This window comes from Drosophila sechellia, chromosome 2R (genome assembly GCF_004382195.2).
Source record: "Drosophila sechellia strain sech25 chromosome 2R, ASM438219v1, whole genome shotgun sequence".
NCBI classification, from domain to species: Eukaryota; Metazoa; Arthropoda; class Insecta; order Diptera; family Drosophilidae; genus Drosophila; species Drosophila sechellia.
This window is the reverse complement of record NC_045950.1, coordinates 6804287-6819505: the sequence shown is the minus strand read 5'-3', so window position 1 is coordinate 6819505 and position 15219 is coordinate 6804287. Positions and strand designations below refer to the sequence as shown.

The window sequence follows — 15219 nt, the reverse complement described above, 5'->3', positions numbered from 1 at the left end:
AACCAAAACTAGCTAACCAACTTACCATGCCCATGCCTAAACTAGTCATATTTTTTGTATCTTTTCCGTCGCGCGCTACTACAATTTGTGTGACGATGGCTTGGCCGGTGGATGTCACGCCGCTCACGCCCGCTGCATTGTTCGAGGCGCTGGATGAATTGGACGCCGGCGAGGCCACCGAGTGCTCGGTCTTGCAGATCTTGTTCGGCTTATGTTCGTGCTCGTGATCGTGACTGTGATCGTGGCTGTGACCGTGTCCGTGCGGATGTCCTCCGTGCCCGTGCCCGTGTCCGTGGCTGTGTTCGTGCTCGTGGTCCTCGGCGTCTGAATCGTCGCCAGAACCCGAAACTGGTATGTAATTGCCGTCGGCCGTCTGCTGAAGGCTCACAATGGAATTCGGATTTTGGCCCTGGATGAGAATGGTCTGCGGGTGGTGGTGGTGCGCCGGCTGCGGTTGTTGCTGCGTTGAGCCGCTACTCGAGCCTCCAGAGCTTCCTGCTCCTCCGCTCGATGACAAATCCGGCGATTTGGAGCGCTTTAGTCGAGACTTGCGCGGCGTCGGCTGCAAACCGGATGGCGTCTGTGTAGCCTGCTGTGCGCCGGCTAAACTTCCGCTGCTGCCGCTGGCCGAGGAGCTCAGCAATTGCCCGGAAAGAGAAACACTTCCGCTGGACACTCCGTGTTGCGTAAGCAGGGCAGCGTTTATTTGCTGCTGCTGCTGTTGCTGCTGGGCATGCACCTGCTGTTGCTGGTGCTGCTCCTGCGCCTGCTGCTGTTGCTGCTGCTGTTCCAAGGAGGGCGACGGAGCTCCGGGAACTATGGTCGCATTCACTATATTGCCAACGACCGCCTGCTGTATGTTCTCTGAAACTGTGATCGTTGCAGTGGCCGCGTCGTTCAGGTCATCCGCGTTCTCGGCGGTTTCGCAGAGTCCCTTGATCTTTAGCTGCTCGGCGGTGCGCAAGAGGCCCTGTAAGAAAAAAAAGAACAACAAATTAGTAACTTACTCAGGTTTATATTTGGGACATATTTCCGAAGGGGTTCAATTCTAAACCAACTGCGATATAATGTGTACTATTTTCAATCTACTGTCTGCTATTGTTGACGGCTATGCACTCTATTTTCTATCGTTTGATTAATGGATTATTGCCAAATATATCTGAAAAAGAAATAGTCACGTTACAACCGAGTTCGCACAAGAAAAAGTTGTTTCGTAACCAATTCAAAATTGGATTCACGCACTCATATAATATCGGATACAAAGGCTAGTTGCCCCGTTTCAAGGATATAATTGTATGCATCAACTCAGCATTTTCACCCAAGGCTGTTTGAAGAGTGCGAGAATGCGTTTCCCTTGGTAATTTACACACACTGAATATGGAATGCGGTGATTTGATTGAAAAATAGCCTATATCATCGGATAGTTGAAAGAGTCTCAAAGAGCCGCACCCATTCCGGGGGAATACATATAACAGAGCTTAGGTGATGGAAATTTGTTTCCATTCGTATTTTTTTTTCCTTTTTCCATTTTGGTATGTTGTTGCCTTGGAGGCGTTGAAGGCGGAGGTGGGGGTGCCTCGTGTTTGTCCATGGAGCGCTGTGACAGTCATTATGGCGTCGCTTGTCTTGGCATGGTCGGTCACCAGTGTCCACAGCAGTGTCCGTTGCCCAACCCGTCCAACAACACTTTCGCCCATCGCCCCTCGCCCATTGCCCATCGCCAATTCCAGCGACAACGGCAACGACAACGCCCACATCGCCCAAAACCCTCTGGCCACCCTCATCTGCCAACCCTCTTCTGTTCCAAACCCAATCCGCTGCAGTTGGCAGTCGCCGCAGCAATTGGACAGACAAATATTTACTTCAGAAGTTTTTCTTTTAAGCAGTGCGCAAAAGCCCTCCCACACCCGCTTTCTTCCCATTTTTATACATATATTTTTTTCCATGCTTCGCATTTTAAATTAAAAATACGGAAAAAACACTACGGCTCACGCACACTCCGGCAGCGAAGAAAAAATTCTTATTACCGCCTTCTGCGAAGATGGAGCGGCGGCAGGAGGATGAAGCTGCGAGAAGGATTTGGGATGGAATGGGATGGCCATGGGTATGAGCATGGACATGGGCATGGGCATGGGATTGGGAATGGGAATGGGATGGGTATGGCTCCGGTGGCCCGAGGTCTCCTGGCGAAACAGAAAAGAAATTAAGGCAAAAATTGAGTAGGTTGAAATTTGTGTACCCGTTCTTTCGGTTCGCTCAAGCCGCAAAGAAATGCTGCCCACCACCCGGTTGGGTTGCTTCCTCCCCGCCATCGCCATCACCATCGTCGTCGTCCAGTTTGTGTGTTTTAAAAAAGCGAAAAAAATCTTTTCTTCTTCGACAGCAGAAAAAAAAAATAAGAATCACCAAGAGGGGTTGAGGAATCCTTCGAATAAATGAAAGAATTTTTTCTGCTGTAGATGCAAATGGCAGGCGCCGGAAACGGAACTACAGGCCAAGAGGATGGGGGGGTGCACCGGCAGAGGAAAGGATGCATGATTGCTCGGCTATATATGAGTGGGTGGGGGCGGCTGTGGTTGCGCTGCTCATCAACGCCATGAAGACTCTGCCTCAAATCCCCCAAAACCACCCCTCCCCCTCCCCCCTCACCAACCCATATTTATTTATTTAAAAAGAAAAAAGTACATAACAAATTTACGCAACTTCTTCACAGCGCTTTCTTGGACCTTTTTTTCCGTGTCCAGCGCACTTTATTAAAAACAACAAGTACAAAGGAAAAAGGGCTGAAGAAATTAAGAAGGAGCCAAAGAGTTCGGCTCAGAAAATTTAAATAAATTGCGGCAAGGGTTGGATGGAAAAGGAAGGTGCGCGACGATGAGAAACCGAAGGCGACCCAATCACAATCCGCCTCCTTGGCACAATTTTTTTCGCTCCGTGCAGAATTTTCCTTGTTTTTAATTACGACAACGACAGAGCACAGAGCGCTCTAATGGCCGTGAGGGCACACCCGGACTTGGGACTCCGGACTGCGGACAGCGGACAGCGGACTACGGACTTCTCCGGACTGTCCGGGTCTTATGTAAAGCAATACACAAACACACACACACAGAGAGAGACCCTGAAAAAAGGCTGCGTGGCAAAGTCTTGGCAAGGAAGTTGAAGAAAAAAAATTGGCATTGGGCAGGTATACATATACGTATGTATCCAAGAACTGCTACCCCAAAAAAAAAAAAACAAAAAAGAGGCGGAAAAATCAAAGGAAGAGGAGCAAAGAAAAATCACTGCCCCTCGCCTGGTTTTCATAATCTCCCACTGCAAATTCCAATTAAAAACTCTTCATGTGCTAAAGTCAAATCAAAGAGATGGAGCTCAGAACAGGGCGGGCGATGGCCATATCCCTCCCATTTCTATTGAAATTCTAACGCAATTAGTGCATGAAAATAAAGCGCCAATGCTGCGTATGAGTGATATATAGCTTAAATGCTACAATGGCTAGTAGTTCAGCTCGGTTCGCTTCATCTCAGCTCAGCTCAGCTCTCTGGGCAACAAAACGAGGACGAGGATGAGGAGCAGCACCAAGACCAGGACCACGACCAGTCAGGCATAATTGAAAAGCGAGACCGGCTGACAAGCAGAGTAACAAGCAGCACGTGGAGCTGCAAAAAAAGTGGCATCAAATGGCTAGTGAACCAGCATCGCACAAAATGCAGGGGATGGATGAAATGCAAAAAAAATTGATCAAAGAGGCCAAATCTGTCTAAACCATAAACGAACAAGGTTCGATCCACATCAATGGCATAAATGCAAAGGAGAAGACGTTCTGAACGTTAATTACTAGGATGATACACAAATCCATCTTTTTACTCATCATTTTGAACTAATTTAGGAAAATAAAATATATGCAAAATTTAACCTTGAATTTTTTTTTTTTTATTGTCATTTATTTTAATTATTTTATCAATGAAGTTGAGTGGATTTAAAATATGGATTATTTTGAATTTTTTGAATATAGCTACTTTGAATACTTCTACTTCTAGAATTTTTTTTATTTTCTACATAATTATCCCCAATTTCCTTACATTTTCACTATTTTTCCTCGCATAAAGAGCTACCTTCTTGAAGGGTTTCCCATTCACCTCCAAAATTCATCAGCAATCTGGACGTCTTAAGCCCTTCCTACCGTTCCACATTGGGTACAGTCCCATCCAGCGGTTCTAGTTAACAATCCCGAGTCCCAGGAAAAAATCGATAATTACTAATGTAACTAAATACAATTAAAAGCTCGACCGAAAAAAAATTACACATACAAATAGAAGGGGAAAATCGCGGGCATTTTCATGCAGAGACAAATGAGCGGAAGAAGGAGCAAAAACAACAGCAGCCGAGGCTAGAAAAAAAAGTCGGAAAATGCGCTTACTTACAGCCCAGTTGGCAAATGGGTAACCCAGGATGCTGCCCACCATACCCAACCCCGCATCATTTCCACACCCCGAGGACCGCTTTTCCTGGTTTTTCCGCGGACTATCAAAGACAATGGCGGGCCCATTCAAGGGTTTAGAATTTCACCATTTGCATTTTTTCCCTCGACTCCCAAATGCCCCCTCCCCTCCTCATCCTTCCTTCCGATTTTGCTGTTCAGTAATTTCATTTCATTTACCATTTTTTTCTAGCCGCTCCTATCATCCTTATCTTCGACTTGATTATTTTTTTCAAACATTTCCTTATGGTTGCATGCATTTGTCATTGAAGTTTGGGGAGTCGAATTCACAGCTTGATTAAATGCCCATTGAAGATGAATGTGAAATTACAAGAAAAAAGCATCGATATTGTAGCTGAAACTGAAGTACATGTCACAATTTGTCTATATCCTGATTTCCGCCCACCCAAGGGCTGAAGTTTTTCCACCAGAGAGCAGCAAAATAATTGCATGCAACTGAGCCACTGACGTGCCGCATGAAAATCTACGTTATTATCCCACAAGTAAGAGGGTGTGCAGAAAAAACTTCTGGGGGGGAAAAGCCATGGTACTACACAGGGAAACATCCATTGATTTGCATTTTAACACATTTCCAATGAAAACTCTATGTTGGCCACAGCAATGAGGATTAGTTATTTAAAAGTGGGATGGCAAATAAAGAAGAAATTCAATTTGTAAATAGATGTAAACCGAAGTTAGTCGTAAAATAATAACTTAATAATTATAGTCCAGAATAGCAAATTTTTGTAATTAACATAATTAGCAATAAATCTTGCGTTTTTCCCCAATATATAACTCAACCCACTGATTAACCCTTATTTTATATACCCAAAAAAAAAGAGACATAATAAATTCAGTGAACCACAAATCAATTTCGATCTCGCGACCCCGCTGATTACCCTTTTGGCATTTTACTTTGAACCCAGCAGCTACTAGTAGCATAGAAACAAGTCAACAGTGGGCACTCACTAACGAGGAATTTCTGATTAAGAGTCGTGGCCTCGAGTTGCCAGTTTCGACAGCGTTCGATATTTACCTGCAACGAGACGAAAGAAAAGAGAAAATTAGCAAATTAGTTGAAATGCATATGCATAATTAGGTTGCTTAAAATGTAAAACTTTGTATTTAGCCAAGGCAGATGAGGTAGCGAAAAATAAGAAATTAATAATATTTTTCAAGAATAACCGCGTGGGGGGGGGGGGGGATGAATTCCAGCTGCTGATGAAGAAGACAAGGAGGGGAAACTTTTCGAAAGCGGAACCAAACCAGTTGCTCCGATGGCTGAGTTTTGCTTGATCATCAATAAGAAAAGGCAAAATGGAGTCGAACGAAACCATCGCAACGTTAACAGCGCCGACTAATTGCCCAGTTAGCGATAGATATATATACACATATAGATATAGATACAAAGTATAATATATATATATAAGTATATATAAGCTGGCAATTGGGTGCACATTGCAGAAAATTGTAGTTGAGAAATTGCTAAAAATCTAAACCGGAAAGATTCTCCAAATTGTTGTTTATTATTTAGTGGCAATAATATAAAATATAAAGCGAAAGCATGCTAAAAATTAGCTCGTTCTCATTAAAATGAAATATCGTCTAGAATTCAGTTTACATTTCTTTTAATTGTGAAGAATGAACTACATTCAGAGAAAATCCCGAAGATGGGCGCAAATAAAAGCAAATTGGTAAGCAAGTAAATTGCAAAATTGCTGATTGAGATACACACACACACCATCAATTCCAAAGGTGTTCGAAAGAAAAGGAAGGCAAAAAGTATATGTACATATATATATTTGTATGTATAAAGAAAAAGAGCAACAAAATCAAATATTCGCTAGCTGCAAAAGTTTATTGAACTTTTTCGACGTTTCGCTCGACTCTTATTATGGCTCCATTATACTGTTGTTGTTGTTACCCGACTTGGGTAAGGTGTACGCCAAAGTTATAAAATCGGCAAACAACAACAGCAAACATAAGCAACGCATATTAATGAGTTTTGCATGCGACGCGACTTTGGCTTTTCTCTTAATGGTATGTGTGCGCGTGCGGAAGGCATTTTCGTAGCCAATTAACAAAGGTAACAGAAAGAAATTGCCCATTGAAAATTAGACACAAAGAAAACTTCAATTTAAGCGCATTTCATTTCATTTTCATTTTACAACACTAGCGAACACGTTGCATTCAAATTTGACTTAATTCTTAATTAGCTACACAGAAACACAAAAAATTACCAAATTATCAAAAAATACCAAATACAAACTTAAGTATTTTTTGCTTATCTTTGTTTAGTTTGTAATTTATTTTGTATATTTTAACAGAAAAATATAAAAGAGTGGATCCATAATAACTTAAAAACTTGTAAAAGAAAAGCTAACATAGCGAATTAAGTAACTAAAAGATCTTCAATTATAAAAACTATTTCCAATTTTGGAGATTGCTCTGTACAAAAATCTAAAAGAGCGAGGAAAGCTGCGGCAAGATTAGGAATTAAGCCGGAAAAGTGTTTAAAAACCTTTAAAAGCTCAGCTAGCTAAGGGAAATCCAGTCACTAAACGACCTTCAATCATAAAAAGAAAAGCAGACAAACCTTGAAAAGTGCCATAAAAATCAAATAAAACAAATGCGAGTGAGAACAAACTGAATGAAAAGGGGGGAAAATGCAATTTTAGGTTTAACCCCTCTTGCAGACACACACACACACACGCAAACACACATACGCTTCGCGTAATAAAAAGCGTGGAAATGTATGAATGAACGTCTCGCCCTCTCTTTCGCTCCCATTTCCCCAACATCATTCCATCTCACTCACGCCCAATGTGTGTGCTTAACTTTTGATATTGAAATGGAGGAATATAAGGCAGAAAAGGAGGGGAAAAACAAAATAAACAAAAAATACCATAAATTGATAGACTCAGAACGAAAAGGGGGGAAAGGCAAAGTGAATGCTAAATTTCACGAGCAAAACAGAGGAGCAGAGTAACAAAAAATAATCATAAAAATACTTAACACACAACCAGTCGAGGGCATAGAAGAAAAAGATGAAGGAGGCAAATAAAAGAGAACAAAAACGAAAAAAACAAAAGTAAAAGTTGAATTTTTCCAAAGAAACTGCAGAGCAAAACAGAGAATTACGCGAAAAATAATAATAATAAAAATACCAAAGCGAAAAAGAGAGACGCCAAGGCAGACACAAAAGCAAATAACGTGTGGGAGAGTAGAGTCAGTAAGTAAGTATGTGTGTGTGTGGGGATGGTTTACTGGAGGGGGTGGAGGGGGGGCTGCCTCCATGGGTTGGGGCGCAAGGTGTGACGCAAGTACGCGTCAGACAAACAGACGCAGCAGCAGCATTTTTATAGCCCTGTCTACGCGAAAAATGAGAGAAAGAAAAAAAAACCGGGCGAGGAAGTGGAAAATATAGAAAAACGTGGCACAATAAGACGCCGTCGTCTCAGACAGGGAAAAGCAGCCATGTGGGGAGGAGAAAGCCCCCACCCACACACAGCATTCCGAATAGGACGAAGAATCGAGGGGTTTCCCCAAGCTTGAATAACATGTGAGCTGTCTAAATGGGTATCCTTCCTCAAGGAAACTGAAGTGTATCTACAGCAAAGTAGCAAAAAGAGTAACTTTGTATGATATAATACCTACTCTAAAAGAATGCAATTCTTAAAAACACAAATGATATCGTTAAATATTTGAAATGTTAGGTTAGAGTGCCAAAATTAGATAGATATATCAACTCAATATATTCATATGATATACCATAAATCAGGACAAGAAGTAAAATACCCCGAGCAAGGGTCCTCCTCCTACAAGAAGTTGCACAAGTGTCAAGGATCTACTGAGCACACACAATCCAACGCTAAAGAATCAAGTGGATGGGGTAAGCGAAAGAGAGGGTTGTATGGTCGGCGAAAGAGAGGGCGGTATGCTTAGCGACAGAGACAGCAGTAAGCACGTTAAGCAGCTGTTAAGCGGACACCGGCAGCTGCTAGCATATGCACTTTGTGCTTTAGCATCTCTCGGTGTGGGAGACAAAACGGCTCAAAAATCAGGTGGAATAACGGAACCACTCTCGACTGGCAGCCCCCAAAAAATAAACGTTTATCGGCTTTGTGTGTAGTACACCACAAAGTCAACGATGGGTATACACATTTGGGGGATATCTGTCTCGCGAAATCGGCAGACAGGAAGCTCCAAGTCCAGGACAGATGGAGCAACCCCAACAGCTGGCATTGAAATAAGAATATGTACGGATAACACAAATATTGCAGTGGAAATTGCATTTACACTCTTGATTTCATATCTTCATATCTTATCTTGTTTTTAAGAGTTTGAAATGTTAAATTTTCGGGATTCCATTGAAATCTCTTCCCAAGGTCTGGTGACACCACCTTAAATAAACCCAATCACAAGTAAACTAACCGGGCAAAGTGCAGAATTATCCAGAAACAAATCGGCAAACGACGAACAATAACCCAAGCATAATGAGAGTAGCAGACAAGCGAACCGAACAGGAAGTGTCGGTCATTTGGTCAGAAAAAGGCATATTTATTGGTTGGATAGCGGGGAAATAAGGCTTGCAGCTGAAATTGAAAACTTATAAAATCGAATCCAAGCGAACCTAAACTGAAATTGAACTCGTACTCGTATCTCAGGGGGGACGGACAAAAGGGCAATGAGCAGCCATCTGGGATGGGATGGCATGGGATTGGGGACTGCGGATTGCGGATTGCGATGTCAGATAGGTTCCACCTTCTGGCTGACTCACACACACTGTACGTATGTGTGTGTAGACCATATACCGATATACTGGTGAGGCCAAATACAAATACAAATCGTGAGGCTTCATATGCATGGCTGGATAAATTGCTGGCTGCCCCGAGTCGTCGCCAACGTTGCTTCTGCTGATTGAAGGCAGTCGGCGAGAGCTCAGCTCAACTGAACTCTGGTAAAAAACAAAAAAAAAAGCAGAAAAAAGCTGAGGCGGGAAAGGAAGAACAGTGGGTCGCTGGGCGGTAGGGATTCAAAGGGGGGTCCGTTATTGAACACAACATGCCATTGGGGCGGCTTCAGACGACGACGACGACGGAGGAGACCACGACCACGACGATGACGATGACGGCGACGGTGACGACGACGCTGGCAGTCAGTCACTCAGCGAGTCTGCTTGATTGGACTTGGACGGACCTCGAAACGTGCCGATTCCCAGCTTGGATATATGCACCCTAGGGTGGTCCGCGATGCAGGCTAATACTTGGGATGCCTTTGCAGTTACGAAGCCAAAGTCGATCGCCTTTGAGGAACTACACAGACCTTTGAAGGTTCTCATTAAAATACCAGAATGTCTCTTTTTAGGTATTATATGAAAATGTATTGGGTTGTATGGATTACATTATAAAAAATAAGTTCGTAAAAGAGGTTAAGTAACATTCAAATATATTACTCATACGTTACATAAATAAAGTAAATTTCACTATTAAGATGTTTATTCTTAAATACAATGAAATCACATCAAACTTTTTGTATATTATATTAATTTTTAAATATTATTGACAGGTCCACCCTAGTGCGGAAAACATATATTTGTATGTATGCTACATGGGGCCATCGTTTTGTTTGTGGCTTCTCTCGGGCAAAGGTTTCGCCAGCCCTTACATACACAACCATACACTTCACACACTCACTACACACACCAGCACACACACTCGCTGTGAAAATACACGGTTAATTTGCCATTTTTATGGTTTCATGCCTTTGGCCTGGACAGTCTAAACAGAAACAGAAACAGAACTACATAGTATACATATGTATGTATTTAATCCCACAACTCAGCTCAAAGAAATTTCATAAAGCAAACTTGATACAGATTATGCATACGGAGACATACATACTATATATACAGATAGAAAGATATGTACATACATATATAACCCGACGGTCGGCTGTTTATGCACAAATCAAAAACTTCGCCCTCTTCAGACGCAGGAATGGAATGGAAAAAAATCACCAAAAATTTCAATTTCAAAACCCAAAGCCCAAAGCCCAAGCTCAATCTGAAGTTCTCCCCTGGGCAGCCAGGGATGTCTGTATGTACATGTGTATGTATGATGTATGTCTGTATGCAAAACTTGGGAGGAAAAAAACTCGGGATGACGAAAGCCAAAAGAAGAAGCCTCAGCCAGCACACAAAAATCATCATTTATGCAGATTTCAAGGCAGTGATAGCGACAGTTTTTAGAGTGTGTGCGGCCTTTTTTTTTGTTGGATTTGCGATACGTTTCATATCTATGTGGGTATGTTTATGTACGAAGAAGAACACCCAGCTCCAAAGTTCATAATACGTATGGTGGAAAGTGTGTGCGCTGACCATACAGTGCGTTTCAGCGGCGTAAGATTGTAATAGGTCAAAAAACATCAAAAACGACATGTAAATAAATGCATTATTCTCAAAAAATTGTATAAATTAATTTCAAATATTACAAATTGTTTGGCTTCATAATGGATATGAAAATAAAAAAAAAATATGAAAGTTATTCGATTTTCAAACGCACTGTATCCAAAGTGAGATATGCATAAAATGTGAAAAATAAAGCATAAATAACTGGACGTTATAAGAGTCGGAAAAAAACTTCCACTCGAAACTCTGCTACACCCCCACCAACCCCTCAACATACCGCCCTTTTTTTAGCATTTTGCAATGCAAATTTGTATTTTTTTTATAACGAAACACATGCATAAATACATAAACAAGCACAGACATACATATCAATTTAAAGCCCTCTTTCGGCAAAACTTTCTTTCTCGGGTGTTTTTTGAAAGTAAAATAAAAATAAAAGTGATTGGAACTTTTTCGGGCTGATTTTACAAAGCGATAATAGCGCAGCCAATGAAATATTTATGCATTTCATACATGTGGTATATATGTACATCATATATATAGAGATCAAGTCTGCTCTTTCGGTCTTCTGATAAATTTCGTTGGCAACTTATTCGCCTATCGCTTTCGCAGAGTTTCTCACAAGACAACTGCAATTTGAGCCCCTAGAAAAAAAATAGGAAATTTTGTGGCCAGCATGAGAACAAACCAAGTACTAAACGAAATCAAACTAAACCGAAACGAAAAAAAAAAGAATCTAAAGTGGCGAGCGAACCCTATAATCGAAATCGATTTCGCAATGAGGTATACAATATATATCTATGTATAAATATATATATACACATGTATATATGTAGGGGAAGCGACACCTACAAAGGGGCTATCACCCCACCCCCCGATCCCAAGACCGTTGAAATGGCACCTCAGCAGCGAAGACGATTTGCCAAATTTGCTAAACTTACAAACTGATGGCAATGTCGTGATGGGTATTCTCTGTATTTTCCGTTCGAGCTTCTATGCGTGTATGTGTGTGTGTTTGTGTGAGTTTGCATGTCTTTGTTAGTAAATTATGTTAATTGTATTCTTCTTCGACTGTCACCGTATCAAACTGCCAGGCAGGCCAGCCAACTCGGGCCCATCAGTCCCACCAGTGCCAGTAACCAGTACGAGCTCCACTCTGGATCCCAATCCCAGACAACAAAAAAAAAACAATAAAATCAGCCAAAATATTGGCAAGCCGAAATTGGAATACACTTGGGGGTGTTCAACCAGTTAATCCATTTTAATGCCAAGGGAGTTGAGGTTACAAATTAAGAGGCAGGAAATGTGGAGAACTCAATTGCAAAGCTCTGGTTGCCCTTCTCCATTGTATTAGTTGCATAGGTTAAAATTAGTAACAATTTTAAACATTTCTCTATACATAATGGTTCTTTTGATTAACTGTCTTCTGCTATTTCGATTTCGATTTTCACAAGAGTATATACCATATTTTCTTTTTAAATATATACCAAATCCAATAAAACCCTACCAACGATCCAAAACCTTTTACCCCGAAATCAGCGAGGGTATACAATTAAATTGGGAAACAAACGTACGCTCTTTTCTTACATACAGAATATATCCGTGTGTATTTGTGGGTACCCCAAATATAAGGTTATGTACAGTACAAATATATCTTTATCTGTATCGGACAGAGCGGTACGTACATATTGTACATACAATATACATACATGCACATGCGGATCGAAATAAAACAAATTGAAATTCATTTCGTGTACGAAACGGTGCAGAGGGGGTGGGAGGGGTTACAGGGGGGGGAAACGCGGGAGCAGGAGCAAAAGTCATCCACTTGGGCCATTTGGCACACCAAATCATTTTCGGTGCCCACAAGAGATATATTTTTAAAAAGATCAAAAACCGACGAAAAAAAGCGTACAGCACGCAGACATCCGTTTTCGAAAACCATTTTTCAAGTTCCTAACCAAAACGAAAGATTTGATATTATACCCACTTGTGCAAGATTTTTCAATAAAGCTCTAACAAGCTGAGCGGAAGCATTTTGTGTGAGAAACAAAAGACTTAAAAAAATAAAAAAATAAAAACGTGCGAACCAAACTTACAAACAAGAAAATGCCGGCTCAAGTCGGACATGAGCTGAGAAACTTAATTTTTGGCTGACTGACGATTGGTGAGACAAGAAACTGGTTTCCAATTGCCGGCAAGAAACCAACCGTGGGCCAAATGGGGAGGGGGGGAGGTGCAGGGCGGCACGCATGACTTCAGCAGCAAACCACAAAAATACGAGAAAAATACGAGAAAGAAATACTTTGACGCGCCGTTTTCCCAGCTGTTTGTTGACCTCAAAGAGCCCAAGTCAAAGCCAAAGCCAAAGCCTGAAGCCTGAAGCTCTAGCTAAAGCCAAAGTCGGGCCAAGTCATGGTTATGGCCAGGCCAAGTCGGACCGGGCCATAAAAGAAGAGCAGGCCGAGCACAGTCGAGTTAATAATAGGCAGCCAGCCAGCAGAGTAAGCCCAACTTGAAGGCGAAGCGGTACGAAGAATCAGCAGAAGACGCCAGCAGCAAGAGGAGCAGAACGATACTGGTTCTTCAAAGGGGCTCAAATGCGGGCAGAAAGAGACGGGTGGACAGGGAGTAAAAGAGAACGCAGCTAAGTGTTGGCTTACATGGGGTTTTCTAAAAGATAGAAACCAAACTACGCTTTCAATATTTCTTTCTAATTAGATTTATAAGTAAATATTACAATCCAATTGGAATTTGGTTTAAATGCATATAAACAAGAATGCATTTATATTACTTTTTAACCTTGTTTAGAAATAGATCCTTACACTATGAATGGTCAAATTTGTCAAATAACTAGATCCGGTTTGCTTAAATTAGAAATTAAACAAATTTAAGTTAGGCAATTTTAATCGAGTTTCAGTTGGCATTGCTGTTTTAACCACTAGTTTATTTTCCCGTATCCGGCGAAGCGGCAAAGCACACTCATTTTATAGCGTTTGTTGTTTAATTCTTTGGGCCACAATTGAGTAATCAAGCGTAAAGTCGGAGTGAATGAACACATAAGAGCGCAAAAGCGAGAAGCAAATTGGCTACAAAGGATTTCCTCAATAAGAAGAAGAAGAATAAGCAGAAGATGGCGCCAAAAGGGGGAGGGGGAGAGGAATGCGAAGAAAGCGAACCAAACGGGGAAGGAAACCCGGCAAAGCAGCAGCGGCAAGTGTCAAAAACGAGATGAAAAGCGGCAAAAGTGACGACACAAAAACCTATAAAGACCAAGAAACGGCGCAAAAGCAGCAACAAAATATAAGACAAATCTTCAAGGACGTATGCCAAGGTAAACAGACACACATATGTAAGCCAAAGAAGGAGAGGAAGCAGAGGAGGAGGAAGACGATGGCGGGGCACAAAAAATAAGTAAAAGTAGAAGAAGCAAGACGGCAAAAGAAAACGCGACCTGTTTGATGGCAACACACACACACACACACAAACGCGCTGAAAAGGAGATGTGAAAAGCAAGTGTAGGAAAAACTCGTTTCCAAAACGAAAAGGGTGGGGGAAAATCCCCAACAATCAGGAATAACTCGAGTAACAAAATGTAGGTAAGTTTTATAGCGTCGTCCGCTTCGTTTTCTTCTTCTTACCGAAAGGAGTAAGTATGTGTGTGGAATGGTGAGGAAGGAAGGGGGAACATAAAATTTAATCAAAAGGCAAACATTTGAAAATGTGCCAAAGAAGGAAGCAAGCCAAAGGAGGAGAAGAAGGAGACGACGTGCGCGTAATGTGCAGTAAAAGCCAGTTTGATAACGGTCTACTTAGCCCCCTCCCCTCTTAACTTGTCGTCCCTGTCTAACCCGCTCATGTGAGTGTTTGTATGTGTATGTGTGTGTGCAATGTCTAGCCTAGATTTACGGACATAAATTATGCAAGAAATGGAGCAGACAGCGAAAAGGAGAAGAAAAAGGAAGAGCGCAGCCAGTGGAAAAAGGAAGAACCAAAGCAGCAGACTGACAAAGTCAAAGACAAGGTCAAGGTCTCTATTTCGCTCACTCCCCATCCCTCTTTCTCACTCCCTCTCTCTATCTATCTATCTCTCTCTTTATTTCTTTTTCTGTTAAAGCCAAAAGAGATAATAATAATAACAAGGAGCAGAGGGCCAAATAAGAAAACGTGTTCCATTAAACAGGTTCTTCTTCGTTGGCCAAATCTAATGGTCTCAGGTTGCCGCCGCGAAAGGGAAAATTTTATGTTCTACCTGCTTTGCTACCTGTTGCATTCGGTAAAAAAAACAAGAAAAAACTAAGAGTCACTTCAGAGGAACACAAAAGACTGACCA

General features: G+C 41.7%; 1 protein-coding gene across 3 annotated transcripts in view; it reads right to left on the bottom strand.

The window, feature by feature from the left end:
- LOC6608538 (broad-complex core protein isoforms 1/2/3/4/5) overlaps nt 1-15219 on the bottom strand; it is a 46411-nt gene that overhangs the window by 5728 nt on the left and 25464 nt on the right. For all 3 annotated transcript variants that reach the window (XM_032716917.1, XM_032716918.1, XM_032716919.1), the window contains exon 3: nt 26-970. In XM_032716917.1, the coding sequence (XP_032572808.1) occupies nt 26-970 (945 nt within the window). The remainder of the gene's footprint in view (nt 1-25; nt 971-15219) is intronic.